This window comes from Camelus ferus, chromosome 16, assembly GCF_009834535.1.
Source record: "Camelus ferus isolate YT-003-E chromosome 16, BCGSAC_Cfer_1.0, whole genome shotgun sequence".
Lineage (NCBI taxonomy): Eukaryota > Metazoa > Chordata > Mammalia > Artiodactyla > Camelidae > Camelus > Camelus ferus.
Window position 1 is genome coordinate 49371177 of NC_045711.1, and position 24215 is coordinate 49395391.

Below are 24215 nucleotides of genomic sequence, written 5' to 3' on the forward strand. Positions count from 1 at the left end.
TCACATTGAAATGGGGTTTCAGTCATCAGTTTGGGGTACAAGAGGATAGGGTTTACCCAGGAGTCCCAGTCAAGTGGCCTGGGGACTAGTTTTCAGGTCCTGGAGAGAACTGGAGCTCAAATCAAGAAGGATACTGAAGAAGTCTGCTATTTTGTGGACATAGGTAATCCAGGAACCTATCAGAGAACACAATGTAGTCTTGGGGCACAGAATAACTCCAACCTTAGCTACCCTATATCCTAGCAGAGTAGGAGGTAATGTCAATTATGTTCTTATTGGCTGAAGGATGTGATTGGATTGACCTTATTATGTCTTGACAGTACTTCTCCTGTTCATCTGATACTTGCCAAATAATTTTGTTGGGGTGATTATTTTACTGGGCTAGTGTTGGAAGATTCTCTTTTAAGCTGTATAGCAATTGGGCAGAAGTAATATAGTAATGGGAAGAAAATAAGGGCAGGTAAATGTGAGAAGTCAAGTAATCAGAAAATGTGAAATTTCCAATTAACTTTATCTTTGGGATATTATTTGAGATTTTTCACAATTTCTAGGACTGAAATAATTCAAAGCCAGAGAACTGGGAGCTTTCTACATACTTTGTGTCTTGAAGAGTAAGACTGGGGATTCAGGGACTTTTTCCTCACTGACATTACTACCATTGGTCCAACATACCCAGAAGATTAAAAACTGGTTCAGAGAAATCATAATGACAATCATTCTGTCTTCAGAATTTCTGGATAAATCAATCTTCAAATGCTATAGTTTACTGATCTTTAAAGTTAAAAATATTATCTAATTCAAATTAAAAACAATTCTGACCATATTGGATAGTTTGCATCAGTAAGAAAGTTTATTGAAATTACCAGTAAATGAGAATAGAAAGTTTTCTTTTTTTTTTTTTCCATTAAAGAACACTTTCTGGTAAAGTGAAAAGAAATACAGAAACCACAAAACACCGTTTAGACACCTTATTTTCAAGGAGTGAACCTATTTCCATAGACCATTAAGACAGAAGTGTTTTCTTGGAGATTTTGTTTTTCATGCATCTGTGCATTAATGGCCTGTGCGAAGGGAGACTCTTTCCTCTTGATGCGGCTTAATAGTAGTGTTTCTTGGTTTCTGATTCAACCACAGACGAAAGGACTCTACCATCAGGTGCCACCTCCTCAATAATTGTCTTGATCACTCTGGCTTTGTTAGTATCTGTAAGTTAATCAAAAAACCAAATTAAGACTACGCAATCTGTGCGGTCCTTACTAATTAACAAGCAAAATATCTAAAAGAAAAATACACTAAATTGAAAAAAAGAAAATTAAACTTTACGTTGCTTAAAAAAAAAAAAAAACCCACACCCGAGCAATGTTTAAGTTATAGCATTTTAGACATTGCCATTTTCCCTTCAAGATCGGGGTCAAGACGATATTTGGTTAAAAACCGCCAAGTGGGAATTCTAAGATTTTAATTTTTAAAATAGCTCTAGAGCTTAAAAAGCAACAAAACCATCGCAAAAAGTTAAAACTAATTCTGATTACCCCAGCTAGTTTCTGCTGACCTTGGTCCCTTAGATGAGGACTCGCCAACGGACCCGGAAGACGAGGACTTGTGGCCTCCGCTGGAGCTGCCGCCGCCGTAGCCGCCACCGGAACTGCCGCTCTGGCCGCCGCCACTGGAGCTTCCGCCGCCGTAGCCGCCGCCGCCGCCGGAGCTTCCGCCGCCGTAGCCGCCGCCGTGGCCGCCGGAGCTTCCGCCGCCGTAGCTGCTGCCGCCGCCGCCGGAACTGCCTCCATAGCTGCCGGAACTTCCGCCGCTGCGGCCGCCGCCGTAGCCGTAGCCGCCGCCGCCGGAACTACAGAGTGAGGGTCACGTTCGGTTAACGCTAACGTTGGAAAGCGGTGGGTCCCTTTCCATATTATTACTTTAGGAAATAAGCAAAACATGTTTTGAGAAGTGTGTTTCTCAAATGTATTTGAGTACTTGTTTTAAAACCCATTCTTTTAAAGCAGTTTTATATACACATAACCCTAAGAATCATTCTTGGTCAGGTTCGTGGGAAACTGATACGGTTGTATATTCCCTTCTGTGTCCTCTGCCTCCTCCTTTCTCTCCCCTTTCGCCCATCCTCTGACACGTTCTTTGGTTTTGGAAAAGCTTTGCCATTTGGAATAGCGAATAAAAGCAATTGGGATAATTTTAAAAACAAGTAATTTACCCTCCCTCTCCTTCTAGCAGGCTGCGGTAGGTTTGAATTTCATTCTCCAGTCGGATCTTAATATCCAGGAGTTGTTGGTACTCGGCATTCTGGCACTCGGTCTCAGCTCGAATCTGTTGCAGCTGCTCTTCCAGAGCAGTGATCTGGGACTGAATTTGTGAGAGCTGCACACAATAGCGACCTTCTGTCTCTGCCAAAGAGGCTTCCAGGGATTGTTTCTGAAAAGAAGAGAGAATATATTGTCGCTTAACGACCTCATTGTTCAGCTGAGTACAGTGAAGCTTGTTTAATAATTTAGTAAGCCATGTAGAGGAATAAAGAAAATGAACGGAATTTGTATTTTTGGCTTAATGGCAACATTTCAGTTTCAGCACTTTTAGATTAATGTCAATAATGCCATTCTCCCATTTAGCAAAGAGCTCCAATTTTATTTCTTCTTTCTTACCCCAAATCTGCATTTTCTCTGGTATTGCCCGGTTTTACGTGAGCCAGAAACTTTGCATGGTAAAGTTGAAGTCATTTCACGAGAGCGTTATTAACGTACCAGGGCTAGTTGGGACTGTAGCTCGATCTCCAGACCTTGAACAGTGCGTCTCAATTCAGTAATCTCCGATTTGTAGCTGGACACTTGTTCAATGTTACTATTGATTTCTGTAGTCAGTTCTCTGCTCTAGAATATTAAAAAGAGGGGAAACAATGAGGAAAATCTGAAACGATAAACCAAACCTCCATTGGTTTTGCTGTGAAGGAGGATGAATTACCTTTTCATTGAACCAGGCTTCGGCGTCTTTGCGGTTTTGTTCAGCAAGTTGTTCATACTGGCTTCTCATGTTATTCAGAAGTTCAGTCAGATCAACACCTGGGGCAGCATTCATTTCTACATTCACATCACCAGTGGACACGTTCTGAAGGTCTTTCATTTCCTGTTTGAGGAACAGAAACATTGAATGACTTCACAATGACCACCATGAGCCCTTTTTTGGCTAGGGGGACTATAACTTTTTGTGTTACCTCCTCGTGGTTCTTCTTCAGGTAGGCCAGCTCCTCGTTCAGGCTCTCGATCTGCATCTCCAGGTCACTCTTGGTCAAGGTCAGCTCGTCCAGCACCCTGCGCAGTCCATTGATATCAGCCTCCACACTCTGGCGCAGGGTCACCTCATTCTCGTATCTGAAACAAGCATGGTATAAATCCTGGGTATAACTTGTATCAGGGAGGTGTTTCTGAGCAGAGACTGTTTAAAAACCAAATAAAGAGTTGACTTCATATCTTGGCAACACTTATCATATGCTAATTCATAGTGGTTAAATGCAGAGAAACTTAGCAGTTCCTTTAAAATACATTTTCTTCTTTTAATATTGCCAAAAAGGTAATATTGAGATAGAAAATGTCTCAGACAACTCCAGGGCCATTTAACTTTGAATGAATTCAGAAACATGTAAATGCTATTAGGGGCATCCAAAGTCATTGTTAAAAACAACTCATGCACTTGTGACAGTATTGTACCACATTCACTTAGCTTACTTCATCCTGAAGTCATCAGCTGCCAGCCTGGCATTGTCGATCTGAAGCAGGATATTGGCATTGTCAGTTGTTAGATCGAAGATCTGGTGGGAGAGGCAAAGAAATCAGATACAGAGAGGGCTTTTTAGTGGCATAGATTAACAAAATTTTTATGTTGTCCTGTTGCTGAATCTTGGGGAATTTTACATTTTAAATATGAAAAATTGCAGGCTTGCCCATATACCCAGATTTGAGTCATTTGTTCTCTTGAAGTTTTTAGACTTTTCTATTTCTGTATCATCCCTTTCTGAAAACTAGCTGGAATTATATAGCCATCTTCCTGCATGTGTGTCCTGCTCTTGTATACTGTGTGATTTCCATGTACTTCATGGAAACTTGACTGACTCATACCTGTATTTGGTCTAACTTGTTATAAATATATATTCTAAATGAATACTCTGCAAGCTGGTACCCAGTAGGTGCAATCCACAAATTCCCTAGAGGCAAGCAGTATCCTGGTTTCATACTGGAGAATTCATGTTTCTTGCAGTGTTGGTAATGAGTATGTTTTTGGTTATCAATCTGAATAATATTTTGTTCTGATTCATTGAGTAATTCTTTCAGTCCCTATAATTTGTAAAAGTTCTAGTGTATCTTAATTTATGGATTCATTATATACTCATTAAAAATCTAAAAAATTCTCAGTAATCCCCCATCCCATGAGACAAACAACATACATGTTGGATGAGAGGATTGCAATGATCATACCATCATAAATATTTACCTTTGAAGAGACTGGACTGTTTTTAGAAGCAAGAAAGTAACATAGTCAAACACAGTTAACAGCTACATTGTGGCTAATTTAAGGTCCATCTATCTGAATTACATGGATAAAAAAAGAGGCTTTACATTGGAGTTTTTAAACACCCCTTACCTGATTTTTAAGATCCTCAATGATTTTGTAGTATTTGCTGTAGTCACGAGGCTCCCGCTGGCCTACGTTGGCATGCTTTTCATACCAGTCCTTGATTTTGCCTTCTAGCTCATAGTTTGACTCTTCCAGAGCCCGAACTTTGTCCAAGTAGGAAGCCAGGCGGTCATTCAGATTCTGCATGGTTACTTTTTCATTTCCGGAGATAAGGCCACCATCTCCTCCAAATCCACCACCAAAGCCTCCTCCAAAGCTGCCTCCTCCAAAGCTGCCTCCTCCGAAGCTGCCGCCTCCGAAGCCGCCCCCTCCGTAGCCCCCACCAAAGCTGCCCCCTCCATAGCCCCCACCAAAGCTGCTGCTTCCATAGCCTCCACCAAAGCTCCCTCCACCGAAACCTCCTAGCCCTCCATAGCCACCTGATGAACCCACCAGGCAGCCTCCACCAGAGCTCCCACGGCTGAAGGAGCCACCGCTGAAGCCCCCTGAGCTAAATCCTCCACCAAGGGAGCCTTTGCTGCTGGAAATTCTGAGGGATGATCCTCCTCCCCCACCCCCTCCTCCACTGCGGGAGGAAGAGTACTGCTTGCTTGAGCTGTATCTAACAGACATGGTGATGCTGTCTAGCCCAGGGAGTGCCTGCTACCAAGGACAGTGACAAGCCTTTATATACCAAAGAGGGTGTGTCCCACGTGCGTTCAAGTTTTGCTTACTTGCTTGGTTTTCCTTTTGCCAATTTTGCATCTTTGGCTTATGATTGCATAAATAATCTTCAATAATCACCAATCCCCATATGTTCGGTTTTGAATTTGCCTTAAGAACAAACAGGTTTGCTGTGTTGAAATTTAAAATGGGTGTTGTTCGGACGAGCAGTTGTTTCATTAAGCTTTTTCACCTTTTGAAGAATATTGAGTAACTTAAAATCCCGTTTTTCCTCAGCATTAATTTAGTTTGCACAGAACATTTGCAAAGTTTGGAAAAAGAATTTTACCTACAGAGTTATAGTTAAAATAAGATTTTTCAAATTCAGGTTTTAAACAGTTCAGTTAATTGGAGCAACAATTAGCATAAAGTCAGCCAGAATCATTCCATAATAGGGATTGTGTACTATGCTGTAAGCCACCAAAAGAAAATAAAAAACATATGCTAAACAATTTAATAGTGTTCAAAGTTGCCACATTTAAACAGTTGAAGTTATAAAAATGCAACTTAGGAAATGTGTCTGTGTATATTTGTAGAGAATCTTAATTTTTTTGGAGAATTAAAATATATTGATATTTTGCCTAGGAAATTGGAAGTGAGTAATAATTTAGGAATCTTCTAATTTAATGGTGCTATGCTTTTTTTAAAAATTTTTTTATTGATTTATAATCATTTTACAATGTTGTGTCAAATTCCAGTGTAGAGCACAATTTTTCAGTTATACATGAACATGTATATATTCATTGTCACTTTTTTTCTCTGTGAGCTACCATAAGATCTTATGTATATTTCCCTGTGCTGTACAGTATAATCTTGTTTATCTACTCTACAATTTTGAAATCCCGTCTATCCCTTCCCACCCTCCGCCCCCTTGGCAACCACAAGTTTGTATTCTATGTCTATGAGTCTGTTTCTGTTTTGTATTTATGCTTTGTTTGTTTTTGTTTTGGTTTTTTTTAGATTCCACATATAATCGATCTCATATGGTATTTTTCTTTCTCTTTTTGGCTTACTTCACTTAGAATGACAGTCTCCAGGAGCTTCCATGTTGCTGCAGATGGCGTTATGTTGTCGGTTTTTATGGCTGAGTAGTATTCCATTGTGTAAATATACCACATCTTCTTTATCCAGTCATCTGTTGATGGACATTTAGGCTGTCTCCATGCTATACTTTTTCACATTAAAAAAAAGTCTAAAATCACGAAGTGAACCTGGATTTTTTTGACTTTTAAATTTATCTTAATGAAGGCTTATGTGAAGACCATAGTGCAGAAATTCTTAGCATAAGATTTGAAGAACTAACCCCCAGATCTTTGTTTACGTTAAGTTTGACTGATAGAAAAGGGAGAATTAAGTATGTTATATACTTTATAGTGAGTTAAAATTTGCTTGCAAAGTATATACCAGATTAGATAATGATACTTCAAAAATTAGGAAGGGGGCATGAGGTATATATAGCTCAGTGGTAGAGTACATGCAAGATCCTGGGTTCAATCCCTAGTACCTCCATTTAAAAAAAAAATTAGGTGAACATAAGTTTCCAAGCTAGAAACTGTTTCTCAAAAAAAAATTTCCTTGGATATACTGTATATAGAATTTGGTGTAACAGTTTGTCTGGTGAAATATTTAGTTGGGACTTGAATACATTATATAAAATTATTTTTATCTATCTGTAGGATATGACATTGTTATTGTTCAAAAATATGTTTACATGTATATTTTTACATATGTTAGCACATTTTACAGTTTTACAGTGTTATTTGTGATGCTGTGGTTTTAGAATCTCTGACACAAGCTGCTGAGATAGGAATGGCAGTTATTATCTCTAGTCTGCAGAAGAAGTTGAAGCTGAGATAGGTTATGATTTAGAAAACTGGTCTTTTGACACCTGGCTTTTGGCTCTTTCCTACTTTACCACTGTGTGTGTATATCCTCTGCTCTGGTGGATTTGGTCTGATAGAACTGAATGTGTGTACTTCTTACCATAAACTCCACATGGGAAGAAACAAAACAAAACAAAAAGTACTTGGAAGCATGAGTATATTGAAAGGGTAGGATATTTGGCACACACTTCCATTACTAGTTGCTTTTTCAAATTCAGTGTGTAGCTGCACATTCCAGTTTATGAAAACTATAGAAATAGTTTGTGCAGGGAAAGGGAATGCGGCTGGGAGCATGAATGAGGAGTTGATTGTTAGCGTGGAGGTTACTACCCAACAAATTGCTGCTCCTCCAACTTGTTGGCACATGCAAGTGGGGCAGTAGTTAAAAGAAAAAACAAAACCCAACCATGGGAATTGATCCTTGATGAAGATAGCATGCAGTAAAGGAAGGCTATAATAAGTCTGGGTAGAAAAAAAAAGATTCCAGTAAGTTTAGAGAAGATGTTGAAGCCTTAATATTAATGTAAATGATTTGGAAAGGAAATATTTTAATTAAAAAGAGATTTTGCTAGGGGGAGGGTATAGCTCAGTGGTAGAGCGCATGCCTAACACGCACAAGGTCCTGGGTTCAATCCTCAGTACTTCCATTAAAAATAAATACATAAGGAAAACAACCTACCTCATCGCCCCTCTAAAAGAGATTTTGCTAACTTTTACCTGTAATTATAACAAATTTTGAATCTTGAGCTTCCAGTTTTGCTTTAGTAGCCTTTAATTTTTTTTACCCTGGTGGGAAAATATAAAAATCTCAATCTATTTGCAGTTAACAAGTGATATGAAGAGATCTGTTACAATCACATTAAATCACAGAATATGTGCAAAGAAACCTTTGTCTAAAAGTACATGGGAACAAGTACATGTGTAGTCTTCTAATACCGACTGCAACATTTAAGCCACGTTTAATTTTTTTTTAAATCAAAGATTATTTATTAACTTGTACACTCTAGAAATTGGTTTCTTCTTATTTGCACTGTCATTTGTTGAAATCGGCCTTTGGCATGCGTGAAATAAGAGAAGTGTCATCTAATAATTCTACAGGTAAATTGGATGGAAAGGTTATGATTGTCCGTTCTAGTCTTGGCACCATTTACACTTGATTGCCATAATCCACTGTCACTGTAATTTTGTTCTCAATTTTTATTGTCTCTGTGTAAGGCATACTGATAGGTGTTCAGAAGATAGAAAGATGAATGAGATTCAGCTCCTGCCCTTAAGGATCTTACCAGTTGTTACAATCTAACTGAGGAGACAAAACACACACTGTCCACTTAAGCGCTATGTAAATAGTAAATGAAGTGGGAGGGAGGTGGGATGGGGAGAAGCAGTTAACATTTCCTGAACGTTTGCTGTGCTCTAGGTGGTTCACTCTCCTTTAATCCTCCCCCCCCCCACCCCAGTTCTCCAGATAGGTATTATTTACCTCATTTTATAGCTGGAAAAATTAAGCTGTAGAAAGCTTGAGGAATTTGCCAGGAGTAACATACCTGGTTTTTGCTACAGCCTAGTTTTGAATCAGGTCTGTGTTGCTTCAAAGGTGATACTTTTTTTCACGTCCCCTAACTGCCACCTTAAGACTGATGAGCAAGAAGTCTTGTTGGAATGGGTCACCTGACAAAATTTTATGGTGCGGGTGAAATTTGAGCTGAGTCTTGTGAAGGATGGGTAGGATTTTTCCATGTGTGCTGCAGGGGAGAGGGCTGTTCTAGGAAGTGGGGCCTGTGAAATGCAAAGCAGGTGGAGACTCTAAGTGGACTGGTTTGGCTGAAACAGATCATCCACATTTGTTAATTTCTCTTACAGATTTTATTGAGCCTCTGCAGAATTCCCTGGGTATACAAAGGTGACTAAGACAATTCTGGCCATCAAGGAGTTTACAGTCTACTTGGAGAGGCAAACAAACAAACCCACGAATCAGAGGTGATAATATAGGGTAATTTGGGCGACACTTGAGGCATGGACGGGGTGTTCAGGGAGTTCAGAGAGAGCGTTCTGACAGTCTGGTGTTTATGTGTGTGCGTGTGAGAGATGTGTGAGCGTGTGTTTGTGTGAGATGTGTGAAGGCACTGAAAGAATACTGAAGTCAAGTTTTGAGAAGATGAGTTTGGTTTAAGACTTGTGAGTTTGAAGTAATAGTAGGATATTGATGTAAAACTATCTTTTAGCAGTTAGAGTTGTAGGACTGCAGTTGAGGAGAGAGATTGGAGCAGCAGATTTCAGGATAGTGAGGATCCCTGAGGGAAGGAATTTAGAGAAAAGAGCAAAAGTCTAAACCTAAACTCCTGGGGACAGCCACTTGAGCACTGGTTAGAAGCTAGAGAATAATGATACTGAGAAAGAGGGCGCCCAGGACTGTGGAAAGCGAGGAGGAGGGTCATAGACGCCAAAGGAGGAAAGAACCCAGATAAAGTGTGCTGGTCTCCAGAGAAGATCAAGGAGAAAGGGGACGGAGGAAAGATTGGTTTGGCATTTAGGAACCATTGGCATCCTTCCAGAGGACAGATTTAGTAGAGTAGTAGTGGGGCAGTCAACCATGTATACTGGAATTGATGACTTTGCTTATGGTTTTTTTTTTTTTTTCATGTAATCCAGTTGATCAATTTCTTCTTAATTGCTTCCGGATTTTGAATCATGGTTAGGGTGGATATAGCTGCTATTCTCATTAATTTGGCTGGGGCTCTTGGAGTGTGTTGTTGATTTAGTTTTGTTATCAACTCGACTTTGTCTCACTCTTGGGAGTTGGATCTTTCCTATTTCTTTATTTTGCCTCGAGTAAAATTCTCTTTTGAAGTATTTTTCTAGTTGAAAATTCTATTTGCTTATTTCTGTCTTTGAGTAACTGAGATGTAAAATAATTTATGTAGAGGCAGAAAGACAAATCTAGTTAATGCAGTCTATGGCTCAAGATGGCAAGGCTGATGAACTAAATGTTTAGGTTTATGTTTTTATTTATCACATAACGCTTGAGAATAAGGCATTTTTTTTTTTTTTGCTTGAATGTTCTGTGACTGTGCAAATTGCCAAATGTGCCTTTGTGATTACCACCCATGGAGTCAACACCAAGTGGAAAGTTGTACAACTATTTGATGGATTTGGTACCCTCCTCCCAGATAGCTTAGTAATTAGGATAATTAAGATATTTTTTCTCATTGGAAAACAAATAATATCCAGGGCTCTGAAATTTGCAAACATTTCCATGTTATACAATTTTTTCTAAAACTTTGGGGACTGCACTGTGATGGAAGCTATAAAAATATGGAAACAGCATGAAGGCTTTTCAGTGTATATAGCAGAGTGGTTAAGTGGGTGGGTTCTGGAGTCAGACTGCTCCGGTACAGTCCAGGCCCTACCACCGACTGTGTGGCTTTGTCTCAGTTTCCTTACCCCTAAAGCAGGCATAATACTTTTACTTACAGAGTTGTAATGGGAGTTAAATAAGTTAATAAATAAAAAGCATTTAGAATAGTGCCTGTCATATATAGAATATGTGCTTACAAAAGGTTTTTCTGCTGTTACTATTACTGTGATCAGAACCTAACCCACTGTCTAACCCACAGTAGGCCAGCAAAATACAGGTTAATGAAAGGATAGGGTTAGGAGTTGAATAAAGGCTAGTGAGGAGGAGGAAATGGCTGAGGAGGAGGAAATGGCTGAGGAGGAGAGAAGGGCAGGGGAAAGGTGTTCTATCTGGCAACTTTGTGATAAACCATGCTGATTTTCTCTGAATGACACTTACTTTCATTTTTAAACTTCATTCTTTTCTTTATCTCCCACATCCACCAAATTACCAATTTTGTCACTTTTTCCCCCATCTGATATATTTGTTTCTTTTTGTCTAGACGCACTGCAACTGTCCTAATCCGGGCTTTCATCACATCTGCCATTGGTTACATCACCAGCTTCTGAAGTGGTTTGGTGCAGTCATTTAAGATGTACTCTGTTCACTGCTGCAGGATTACTGTTCTTGAAAAAATACGGTCATCACTTCCTCAGCATGTTCAGGCACCTTCAGTGGATTTCTCTTGTGGGTGGCTTGTCCCAATGGCCTCGTCCAACCTCATGCTCCTTGCAGTGAGTGAGGATGCTGGCGTGGAAGGATTGTTGCATTCTCCTCATAAAGTAATTATGTGGCCTTGGGCAAGTCACTCAGCCCTTCTGTGTCTCATTTTACTACCCTATAAAATGTGGATAATAATAATAATAGTAAATACTAAAATACGTATAGTGTAATAATAATCCATGATCCAATGGCAAAAATGCATTGACCTTTCCTTAAAAGCATTCTTTAATTGTGAGCAAGCCTTTCTCTTAAATCTTAGCCAAGACACTGTTTTATCTCATTTTAAAGCGTTTGCTGCTCTTGGTTTGGAATGTGCTGCTTCTGCTCTGCTGCTTGTTCAGGTCACTCTGTCTCAGCTTCAGTCTCCTTTCCTTCATGAGGCTTCTTAGCATTAGTCTAGTCATGGCTGTCTCTTTCTCTCCATTTCTTATAATATGATGTAATTGTTATTATTGTTCCCTTTGTGACAAGACATTGAAGCTCCTTTAGAGAAGGGAGGGTGCCTTGCATTCTTGCTGCACCTGGTAGATACTTAGCATTCTCTGAATGTTTTCATAACACCTTGGTGTCTTTTTCCACTTTCTTTTCTCTGCCTTTATTTTGGTCTCTAAACTCTTTTCCCATGTGTTTTGGCAATATGCAAGTTCAGAATTTAAATAAAGGCCAGTTGGAGACAGCCAGTTTAATTTTGCTTTGAAGTCAATTGTAATACTTTCAGATGTGAGAATGTTGTGTAAGAATGTAAAAAAATCTAGATTCTGCACCGGAGTTTTAAGATGTCTTAAAATATATAAAGATATATGCCTTAGAATGATTATTTATTTATTTATATTAAGAAAACATTTTGGTCCTGACTTACTCATCTTCATAAAATGTTGTTTTTTTGGTCTTGGATCTATTGAGAGGCTCTTGATACTAATAAGCTGCCAAAGTAGATCCTACATTTTGAACTTTTTTAATTAGGAGAATTGACTGATTTTGCTGGTTTCTGGTGAGCTAGCTCATGAGTATGGTGTAATTTAAGGATTAAAAGTAACATGACTCAGCTTTGAAGTTTCATTAGTGTGTCTTAAGTTTCTTCCTTTTAATCAAATTAACTTCAGTCTGTGAATGACAGTTGCTCACTATGAATTACCTGCATTAGAATTTACTGACATAGAACATAAAATAGAAACGTAATATCCCTTTTAGTTTTCAATAAAAAAAATAGTAAAGGTGAAAGTACCCCAAACCCACCAACCAATCTCTACAGACTCCAATTTCAAGATACTGAAACTGGACATTGTTTAAAAAGTCATTAGATGTCCCCTCCACCCCCATGCATAAGTCTAAGAAAATTCCTTTATGTGAAGTTGTGGTTATTTATCAAAGTTGGCCATCTCAAAGATGGTTGGTAATGAGAGAAAATAACTTTATTACCAAGTCTTACTAATTTTTCTCTAGGGAGTACAGGCAGATCTAAGAGAATAGAGAAAATTTTGGATTAGATATGTTACATGCAAAGGTTAAAGTATGTAATGAAAGCAGAAATCCCCCACTGTAGTGATTTTAAGTGAATATATGTACTGTGCTTAAAATTGAAAATAAAAAAATCTTATGAAGTTAATCTCTTAATATTATTGTTTAGAAATTTTTAAAATACTAGACTTAAAAAAAATTCAAACAACTTGTCAGTTTCATAAGAAATCAAGAACAGCTCTTTGCCAGAAATCATATTTTTTTTTTTTTGGTTGTGGGAATGGTAACGATTAGATATAAATAATTATTTAACTGTAACACCCAGTAGCGATGGAGAAAATTTACCATAACCATTCTGTGACTTCCCTCCACAAGGCTGAGGGTTGAAGATACCCAAAAGAGCCTTTAATTTCTTGGATTAAACCCATTAAGTAAATACGCAGCATTTGCAAAGTCAATCCTCAGATAATTAGAGCTTATAGTGCTAACTGAAACTTTTCTGTGTTCCTGGGCTTGTGTTAAGCACTTCACCTGTATTTTTCTCTCCTCAAATCCTGACAACAAGTGTAAGAGGTAGCTTTTATCTGAACTAAAAAATTTAGTAGTTTGCCCCAAATTATTCCATAAAGGGGCTTAGCTGGGATTTGAACACAGATCTATCTTCAGAGCTTTCGCTTAAACATGAGAAACTCTTAACAACTCTCTTGAAGTGACGTGGAATTGTATTTTCCAGTTTTGTGACTTAGAAAATTAGCAAGAACATAAGAGATTTTATTTTCTTTCTCGGACTGGACAAGCTGTTCTTATCATTATTACATTTGTGATGAATCATAGACTAACTTGAAACGAAAGAAAGTTAATCGGGCAAGAATTTCTCCTCTTGAAGAGGTCAGACTTGGAGGTCTTAGTCTATTCTCAGGCTGGACTCTGCTCTAGCTTTTTGAGGGTGCTTCCTGCTTGGGTTTTTGGAGGTTCCTAACTCTTTGTCAAGATTGTCCTCAGCTCCGGACCAGTCATTAAAACAACAAATCAGAGCAGTTAGCTACCGTGCATAATTGCAGTGTTAATCCTTTTATAATGCTGCTTTTTCCAGACCAAGCTCACACCCATTATGGAGATGAACTGCTTTTTATCAGGTTTTTACTCTTAAGACTTAAACATATGGTGTATATCTTAATTTAATATTAAACTATGACAGGAAGGGGTTCTGTTGCGTTGGGATTGTCCAACTTCAGTAATACAAAAGCTATCAAACTTTTTGATGTCTCTCAGATATTTCACATATTGATCATTTTGGTTAAGATGTGGAGCTAAGATTAGAATTTTCTAGTCCTAAAGCTTAGATAGAAATGAGGGGATATTTACAGAACTGTAAGATGTGGTATGTTATTTTTTCCTTTGACATCTAGAATATAAATGCTACAGTTTAAATATGATCTAGTAGAATTGCTTTATTTTTTTTAAACTCTCCAAGGATGAGGAACCCACAATTATACGGAAATAACTGTCATTAACAATCTATCACACCAATAGTCATTAAGCTGCTCTAAATGTAAGAATATTAAGAATAACAAGAACTTCCACCACTTTTCACCACTAACATTTATTTAACATTGACTTGCTGCTAGACTTTATCTTCAGGGCTTTATGTACATTTTCTCATCCAACCCACTTAACTGCATAAGGCAGATACTATTATTAGACCCTTTTTCCAGAGGAGGAAACTGAAGCTTAGAGTGCTTATCTGTCTTGCACAGGGTAACACAGCTAATAAATTAGTAGCTGAGCCAGAACTGAAACCAGGTCTATCGTCTCTAGATCCCACACTCTTAACCACTACCTTTTACAGACAAATGTTTAATTAAACTTTGCTTTGTGATTTCAAAGACTGTCCCAGAAATATGAATTACAATGGGAAGGATGGAACTTTGTTATTATAGCAGGACTGTTTTAGGATAGGCTTACATTTTGTACTTATAAATGAAGTAAATGGAATTTTTAAGGTAAGAAGACTTGAAGAATGTTCTTTTGGTCTAGCTCATTTTAGAGTGTTATTGTCAAAGATGTTCTGCAGACACTTTGTGATGTGGATATGTTTAGAGGATAATGGATTTGACTGACTTAGGGGTAGGTCAGTTATAATCATAAATTATTTTATGGCAAGTGCTTTTTTAGCCTGATATTCTAGGTTTGAGTGAGGATACCTAATAATTTAAGGACTGATATTTATTGGGAGGGCTAGGGTTTCAGTGGATTATTTATTGCATCACTTACCCAGACGTTCCATTAATTAATTTATGGTACTTTTCAATCTCATTTACCAGTTGATTCTTCATACCCAGGAGTTCAACGTTCTGACTGTCTACCTGGGTCCTGATTTGCTGAACTTGAACCTCCAGATTCCTGATCATTTCTTGCATTTGTGAAAGTTGAACACAGTACTTTCAGTTTCTGTCAAACTAGAAGGCTTATTTCTGAAGGAATGGAAAATAAACAAAGCAGAAAGACATAATCTATACTACTACCAGACAGAACTTAATTTGTAATTTTAAATCAACTGTTCTAAATTTTTTACTCTTGGCATTGTGTCTTGCTCTTATCCTAATTTGCTGTTCCTCTCTTGTTTAACCTTAAACAGAGTTGCTTTTAATTTTTAAAGTACAGACATTCTTCTCTGGAGACATAAAGTAGTTTGAGAAATCTGTGACTATCCAGTGACTGTCACATGGGGATAACCTTTGGACTTTAAAAACAACACGTTGCAACATTCTTACCAGAGATCATTGGGCATGAAGCTCCAGTTGCGATGTCTGGGTGGTTTGCCACAGCTTACCATCTTACTCCTGTTGGTACTTGTCTTGTTAGCAGAAGTCAATACTTGCCTATTCAGTTCTTTACTCTGAAGGTACAGAGTAGAATAAAAATACAAACACTTTGTAGCAGCTTTCATGAGCTCAGCTTAATATTGGATGATTTTTTAAAAATGATGATAGGGTTTATTTTTTGGTTAAACCAGGTCTCAGCCTTTCTGTGGTTTGTTCTGCTAAGACCTCATGTTGCCCTCCCGTCAGGTTCAGCTGGATATTCAGGTCAACTCCTGGACCATCTTGATTTCTACGTTGACTTCAACATGAGGTAACATATCCTTGTCACCCCTCATTTCCTGATCCAAAGTAAAATAATTAAAATGCCACAGGTTTTGCATCTGGAATATGATAATTAAAAAGGATTAAAAAGATAAAAATGGAAATATAGATTTTTTTTGGAAAAAATTTTTCAGGTTTGAAAAACTTCTAGGAGATTACAAAATAGTGTTCCTAGATTTAGCAAATAAAATTACAGAATGCAACATTAAATTTGAATTTTAGATAAACAACGAATCCTTTTTTAGTATAAGTGTATCCCAGGCAATATTTGGGATGCATTTGTAGAAAATGTTATTCATTATTTACCTGAAATTCCACTTTAACTGTGTGACCTGTGTTTTGTCTGGCAGCCCTATTACAAAAATATTCAAGGCTAATGTAATACATGATATTTTTTATGTTACAAAATGTTTTAATGTAAGTAACTCATTTGATCCTTACTGAGAGGTAGATTTTGCCTTGAGGTGGGGAAAAGGGCGTTCTTCTTTAATTAGCAAACAATTGAAACTCAAAGTAACAGCTCATCAAAGCCATGGATTAGCAAAGCATGCAGCTGAACCCCAAGGCTTTTGACTCTTAGTCCAGCACTCTTTCTTAAAATTTTGAGACTTTGCAAAATACAGGAAAGCACCAAGAGTTAAGATTCAGAAAGATACAGATAGAAATGTAAGAAATAATCATATTCCACCACTCAGCATTGCTGACCCTTAGTTTTCTTATTTGCTCTTTCCAGCACAGTGCATTACAGTGCTGCTTTTAGTAAGTGCCAAGTTTAGAAAGACCCCTTCCCGTGACTCTGGGCCCCGTGGGCTGCTGCCGAGATCAGAGAGGTAGGCAGAGGGAGGGAGGTGTGAAAAACCTGGTAGACATGTTGACGTTACCGTCTGTGGTATTTTACCTGTTTTACGAAACAAGTATCCTACAGTGACACCCACCACCGCCCTATCTTCACAAGTGCTGACTTACTGCAACTTTTGGTTAACATTTCATGCAATTCCTAACTCGTCGTGGTTCTTTTTTGAGGTAAGTCAGCTCCTCCATCAGGCTTTCCGTTTGCAATGCGAGGCCAGTCTTGTTCAGAGTCCGCTCATCCAAGGCTCCTCAGGCCCACACTGTCAGCCTCAGCACTGTTAAAAGGCAGCTTGACTGTGGTATCTGAACAAAGCACAGTTCGAAGAACAAATACAACTTAGGTAGTAATAAAACTCTCCTCATCCAGTGGCCGTTGAACACCCCACAGAATGGAGGGTGATGAGCACAGCATTAATTTATGTGATATAATAGGTGTTGGCTGGGAAAAAAGGTGTTTTCTGTGTAAGACAAGCGACCTGAGTTTTAAGTTCTCAATAATGGTGTAATAGCCGCTGTAGTCTTGAGGTTGACCATCAGTGTTTCATTTTCCAAAACTCTCATACCGTCTTTTTATTTTGAATTCAGTATCAGCACTGGCATTTTCTAGGTGATGCACCTTGTCAAGGTAGGAGGCTTTGCAGCTGTTTAAATTCTGCGTGTCTTCCCTCTCATTACTTGACAAAAAGTACTGTCATCAGAGCCACCAGCATTTCCAAGGCTCCCATTTGGTCCAACACTCAATGCTGCTCCTTCCTGTGCCAGTGCCCAACCCAACCCCAACCCCACAGACTCCAAATGGTCCCTTACACTATCTGAGCCGCCTACAGTGCCAGGACTGACCTCACAAAGCCAGGTGCCCTCCAGACCCACTTTCCACCTTTCTCCATCCTGCTCCCTGCTCCAGGAGGATAGCTGCCTCTGGCTCTCATTACTTCTGCCCAGTGGGGACACAATCAGAAAATTAGAGGGAGGTAAGAAATAGAGTTTGGGTTGTTTATTCCCCTGGCCCTTCCTAAAAGCCATAGCTCCTCTCATGGTGACCTTCTTTATATGATTTTCCCTTTCTGATTAATCTTCCTTCATCTCTTTAGATGTGGGGGTGATAAGCTACTCCTGGTGGCTTCCCTACATCATGCCCACATTTTTGCAAATAGTCCTTTCATTGAACTCTCCTAGATTTTCCCTAATTCAGGTGTACCAGTTGTTTCCTGCTGGGACTCTACTGTATGGTAGGACTTGCACAAAGTTTTTGTCCTCCAGGAGGTTAATAGGAGAATGAATAATGCGATGCCATGAAATAAAGGCTAATAAATACTTATGTAAGGTCTTTGAAAGTAGAGGCCACCTATTACTCACGTTTCTTTCTTGACACTTAGCCAGTTTAGTCCTGGGTATAGGCAGATGCCTGCCAGTGTGGAGGCAGAGCTATGAATGACGGGGGGGGGGGGGGAAGGGGGGGGGGGAGCAGCTGTCCCAGGAGGCTCCAGGTAGGCTACTCAGGGCAGTCAGAAACAGACTGGTTGCATTAAACAAAGGAATTTACCGGAAGAGTATCGGTGGCTTCTAGAATCAAAGGAACGCAGGAGAACAGGCTTGGAAGATACACAGGAACTGGGACGCTCTGGAGAGCTGGTTTGCTGAAACCGCAACAGAAGTCACACATTCAGTGTGAGTGGGGCATCCTCACGGACAGCCCTTGGCTTCGATTTCTTTGACACAGATTTCATATAACAGAAAACATCTACAAATACATATTACATTCACTATATGGAAACTTTCTGGGCGTCTTCCTTCCAGTCTGCCTCTCAGAAAGCCTGCTTAGTACTGCAGCTCAGGTAGGTCTCAGGTGGGACCAGGTGACCAAATAAGGTGAGGCCTGGTCCTCCGTGGCAGCCTGTGTCTTGGGACTGCAGCAGCCAGCTCACCTCTCTCTCCCTGACCTCACGAGATGAAAGGCAGGATAACAGGGGCAGTAGGTGGGAACACTGGTGAATTACAAGAGTTAGCAGGCGTTAAGTAACAGTGGAAGATGAGTTCTTCCCTTGAAGAGCCAAGTATGTGTGCAGAGGTGGGGCTGCTTTTGCTGAGTGTGAGAGAGAGCATTTCCCCATCTCTGGGGAGGAGCAGAAGAACCAGAACCTACCAGAGTTTCCAGCATTGAATCAGGACCTTTGTTTGGCTGCCCTCTTCCTCTCTGCAGCAACCCTCCCCTCCTGCAGCTATCCTGTGTGCTGAAGTTGCTCCCTGGTACCCTGAAGTCACATCCCAGTCGAGTTTCTCCCCTCCTGCTGGGCTGCATTTCCCTAACTTCTTCCCTTCTGAAACTTTTCAGCCTGTTATGGGAACAGGTGTTAAGAGGGTAGCCATCTGTTAGTCTAATTCAGTCTAAGGTGCTACTCACTGACAGGGTAGGGGTGGAGAAGTATTCACCCAAACTGTTTACATTTAAAAAATGTACCTTTTACCTAAGTGAAATTTCAGGCACTGTGGTGATAAAAATTTTGGAGAAAGGACTTTTTTGTATTCTTTCAATGAATGCAGTCTGACTATCAGATCAGCTGCGTTAGGAAGCTTTTTGCTTGTTTTTGTCTGTAGGCCTTCTTTTCTCACCTGCAGGGAAGGGGCAGTGCCTTGGCTCTGCTTTCCCTGTTTTTGCGCAGTAGTCACTCACTGACTATATATTACATACTAAAAATTTTACGGGGCTCCTGAAGATGTAAAGAGGTAAGCTGTGGCCCTTGCTCTAAAAGAAACAAATCTTGGAGGCGGAGAGTAGAGGATGAGATGTAATAATTACAAAATAGGTTGAAAAGCTTAATAACACAGATTTATATAAAGTATATGAAGCACCAAAAAAGAGAAACTAGTTTTTTGGAGGACTTGGGAAATGCCATTTGAGTAGTGTCTTAAAAAGTGAGTGGGGAAAATTTTTTTCTAGGCAGGGGGACCAGCATATATAAAGGAGGTGTAAACATGCATGACATACTTGAAAAACTGTGGGAAGTTTGGTTTGGCTGGGGCATAAAATTTGTATGAGTGAGTGCCAAGAGATAAGACTGGAAAAACTGGGGCCCGTTGGGGAAGGGCCTTTAATACCATTTTAAGGAATTTGGACTTGGTCCCATAGCCAGGGGGTGGACCATTGAAGGTTGCTAAACAGGGGATGAATATGATCTTAATTTTTAGAAAGATAACATTGTTGGCAGTGTACTAGATGAACTTGAAGGAAACTGGAGGCAGGGAGATGAGAAAGAATATGCAAGGGTCTGTGGGGACTTTGGGGCGTGCCATTAACTAATACAGGAATGCAGAGGAGGAGCAGGCTTTGTAGGAAAGATAATGAGCTCAAGATAACGAAGATTAGGGCTGAAGCACCTGTCAGCATCCAGGTATAGCTATTCCATAGGCATTTGCAGTGTTTGTTCTGGGATTCAGAAATTGTGGCTAGATTTTGAAGTCAGTGACAAAAAGCAATCATGGAACAGGATGAGATTTCCTAGGAAGAATGGGTAGAGATGAGGACCAAGAATAAAACCTTGAGGAACTGTAGCATTTAAGGAGAAACAGAAGAGGTTGAAAGGTCACAAAGGAAAAAGAAAAAACCAGGAGACAGAAGTTTCAAGGATGTCAAGGGAGAGGAGAGTTTCAAGAAGATGGGATGGTCAATGAAGTCAAAGATATCAACAGTTCAGAGATGTCATGTGGGACGGGGGCTTTAAATTTGGCTGTTCAAGTTCTGGGAAGACCATATAAGTACTGGGGAGTGAGTTCTCTCAAAGCTACTGAATAAAATACATACAGATTCTCATTATTTATGTATAGTTTGTGAATAGTGTAACACAACCCTTTGCACAAACTAAAGGAAAACATTAATTTCCTTCAAAAAGGAAATTGATACAAAAATTTGGGAAACAGCTTAAGGCTTAGGGGTCATCCATATTGAGGAGATAATCAAAGCCTTGAGAACAACAGTTTTCTAAGGTAAAAAAGAGCGAAGGTTAAGATTGAATGGTGAGTAAACCCTCAAAATTAGGCTTAGGACAGAGAAAAAGTAAGTACCTGGAAAAGGGAGTGAATAAGGAGTGATCTGGAAGGCTGGAAAAGCCTTAGGAAATCACAGCATGAATTGAAGCATGAATAATTCACCTGGTGGAGTTTCCAGAACCTCTTAGAGGTTCTTCCAGGTCTTGAGTTTCAAATTCTGCAGAGATCAGGCAGAATGAGGTCTAGAAAAATGTCCATGACATTGCCACAAGATTCTTAAAGAGCTGGAAGCAAGAATTTTCTGGACACTTCAGGCCCAGAAGCCAATCCATGTCAATAGGGAAGGAAAGGATGGAGATGGGAGGACAGCTGGGTCTTGTGTTGCTACAGCCTCCCGAGTGGGTGTAAAAGACAAAAGGATGGTGAGGAGGGAAGCAAGGGTGGAGCAAAGACAAGACTGTTGGGTGCAGCATGCACTTGAAAACAGAAGCAAGTAGATTTTGGAACTCTTTAGAGCTTTTTGGAAACAGAACAAAGGAGAACACTGAGGGAGCCAAGAAGTGAAATTATCAGAATGGAATTATCTAGACAACTAACACATTCACTGCCACGATGTCTACCAGGAAAGAATTTGCAAGGAATTTCAAGGTCATTACCAGGTTTTAAATCCTAGCTCTCCTTCTTACGGGATGTGTGGTAAGTTATTTAACATCCTCACATGAGAAATCATATCCAATTGATAAGTTTGAGACTACCATATCAGATAACACATGCGAAGAGTTTGCAAGTCGTAGATACTCACTAACATGAGTTCCCTTCTTGCTTCTCTTGTTAAAAAGATTTAGCACCAAACAGAATTCCCTTATCAAATCTCTCAAGTCTCTACTTGAATATTTTTAGTGAAGGGAAGCTCATTGTTTCACAAGGTATTCCATTTTGAGCTGCTCTGATTACTAAAAAGCTTGTCTTTATATTGAACTGAAATCAGCCACACAACATAGCTTGCATTTTGCCATGTAGAGCTTAGCTTTGGAGTCTTTTCAACATTTGAAGAGGGATACTGTACCCTTCTAAATCTCACCTCATTTAGTTGTTCCTTAGATGACACTTCCATTGTCATTAGGTTGCCATAGATCACTTCCAAATTTGCAGGATTTATTTGGCCTTTTTTTTTTTCTGTCTCTAGTATGAGTTCAAGGAATTTTTTTTTTTAAAGGAATGCATGCTAACTGTGTTTTATTCCACTGCATCAGTCTCCATCATAATATTACTTCTGAAGATATAATATAGCACAGAATTTCTTATTTTCCTATTAAGTCCATAGAAATTATTGAAGCTTAATAACTAATCATTAGTAACACAAAATTCTCCCCCTGTCCTGGTTTCAGAGCTTGCTTTCAGGTGTATTGAACACATTTTAATGGAAACTTACTTTACTCACTCTTTGGGTTCACTCTCTTTTCTTGGGTGTGGGACTGAGGCTTGTCACTTAGACATTTCTGATTATGGTGCTGATTAACTGGTTGCCTCCTAAGCTATAATCATCTTCCTCCATCAATTAAAATCACATTTCTATATTACAACATGAGCTATTGCAAAATCTAATAATACACATTGGATTTGTATTTCCTTCTAAGCAGCTTTCCCTGACAATTCATATTTTTTCCTTCTGGGTTGTTCAACTATTAGGTCCTGAGAAGGACATTATTCCTCACAAAGATTGATCAATGGGCACTTTGCACTATTGTTTTTTCCATTTTTCTGTGTTCTCATTTGCTCTTATATAGTGATTTAAAACACACTGTATTATTATTTCCAGCTTAGAGAATTTTGAGAGACTCATAAACTAAAGCCATACTGTTGTAACAGCGTAATTGGTGCCAAATGAAATATTCAGTCAACATATGCTTTTATTTTCAACTATGTCAAATGGTGGACTTGGTTAATAGGTTTAATTGGATGTTATCCAGTACTTCCCCCTGAATTTTTCAATCATTTTGACAATGTGTAAACTGAGTGTGATTTTTCTGAACATCACTTCAACCAACATGTCTTTGGCATACCTACATTCTGCCAGACATTGCAGTAAGTGCTGGGAGTTTATTTCTGGATGACCAATAATACATGTTCCTGCCTTTAAAGAGGAATCAGACACACAAACTCATCTAAAAATAAAGTTCAGACCACCATGGTCAAAGAACATAGGGTTCTCAGAAGAAGGTCACTTTGTCTTGTGGGAAAGCACCCCAGGGGAGATGCTGTTTGGTCCCGTTTCTGCCTGCCCACTTCCTTTTAGCACTGCATGTAGAGAAATACTTGTCTAGGCTCTGCTCAAATACTTCTTCTGCTATAAGAGCAGCCCTGGTCCTCATGCCCCAGTCCTGTGTATCCTCTCCCCCTTCCAGACTTCTGTGGCACCTCATCGCACTTTCTCTCATAGGCAGGTCTCTTTATACCTCAGGTTTTGCATAAATGTCTATGTTTGCTCACGGTCGTTTCTGTAATGCCCAATAAATATTAATTTGATTGAGAGAAAAGTCTATTTTAGATAGAACACTTTCGTTAACTAAGGGGAAGCAAGTTCTACTTCATTCTAGGTTGCCAGGAGTATTAAGATTCTAGACTCAAAAAAAGTTTTTTTCATGGAAAGCCAGTCTTCAATCAGTCGCTTCAAGAGGACTCAGTTTGTATCCATAGTTAATTGATTGCCTGTGTACAAAGCATACTCTAATCATGAATAAGAGGGTTCTGAAGTTGCTTCTACAAATAAAACATTAAAGGACACTCCGCCCCCTCTTATAAACACTTCATAGAAATCAAGTTACTCTGTTTTGTGAAAACAACTCCTAGTACTCTTTAGATGGATAGGAAGAAGTCCTCGGGTTAATTTGCTTAAAAAAAAAGTCGTGAATTAAAAGACTGCTTATTGAAGCTGAAGATTGCTTTCTACTGAGTCATCAGAAACAGTGCATTGAGCAATACGATTGATACCCATATGCTTTGTGAAATTGTTAAGTTAGGAGTTGTATTATTTTAGATAAAAAATTTATGTATCCACCGAGTGTCAAGTATCTTGAAGGTTTTCTGAAAATATTAATAGAATCCAGTGGAAATGCAAACAACTTCTTAATGGTGGTTTAGTCTCTGAGAGCGTAATTCAGTAAAATGCAAACAATTCCTTAATGGTGTTTTCTGATAACGTATTTCCCTTATTAATATTTAAGGAGAATATAGTAAGTGAATTCATTTCCATGTGACTCATGCATTTTTAAAAATAAAGTAACCAAAATTAATAGATTCAAATTCAGTATATTCAGGCATCCTCTTAGTGTCTCCTATGTGATGGCCACTGCTTAACCACTGTGCATTGATGGCCATGTGTTTGTATTTTATAAGTTTTATGTATTTAATGTGAATTTTGCAGTCTATTGCATG

At 39.1% G+C, this 24215-nt stretch overlaps 1 protein-coding gene and 1 long non-coding RNA gene across 4 annotated transcripts in view; one reads left to right on the forward strand and one right to left on the reverse strand.

The window, feature by feature from the left end:
* Positions 1–828: 828 nt before the first annotated feature.
* Positions 829–5268, reverse strand: KRT10 (keratin 10). Of its 2 annotated transcripts, none has more exons than XM_032498109.1 (8): positions 4645–5268; positions 3732–3814; positions 3221–3377; positions 2971–3132; positions 2754–2879; positions 2210–2427; positions 1553–1846; positions 829–1203 (listed from the first exon to the last, which is right to left on the reverse strand). In XM_032498109.1, exons 1-8 carry the CDS (start codon positions 5248–5250, stop codon positions 1197–1199), a joined length of 1653 nt encoding a protein of 550 aa, XP_032354000.1. In that variant the 5' UTR covers positions 5251–5268; the 3' UTR covers positions 829–1196. The 2 variants fall into 2 exon arrangements, with proteins under 2 accessions (XP_032354000.1, XP_032353999.1); XM_032498108.1 differs by having other exon boundaries at positions 1533–1846.
* Positions 1793–24215, forward strand: part of LOC116669182 — a 114674-nt gene continuing 92251 nt past the window's right edge. For both annotated transcript variants that reach the window (XR_004326533.1, XR_004326532.1), the window contains exons 1-3: positions 1793–1892; positions 9084–9200; positions 15815–15933. This is a non-coding gene — a long non-coding RNA (uncharacterized LOC116669182). The remainder of the gene's footprint in view (positions 1893–9083; positions 9201–15814; positions 15934–24215) is intronic.

Bases quoted from the DNA above. Each gene is read 5' to 3' on its own strand.
- KRT10 (XM_032498108.1), bottom strand. From the start codon at position 5,250: ATGTCTGTTAGATACAGCTCAAGCAAGCAGTACTCTTCCTCCCGCAGT. The intron at 3,133-3,220 runs GTAACACAAAAA...TTCCTCAAACAG, and splicing joins TGAAGAAGAACCACGAGGAG to GAAATGAAAGACCTTCAGAA. The intron at 1,204-1,532 runs GTAATCAGAATT...ATTAACTTACAG, and splicing joins GTCAGCAGAAACTAGCTGGG to ATACTAACAAAGCCAGAGTG.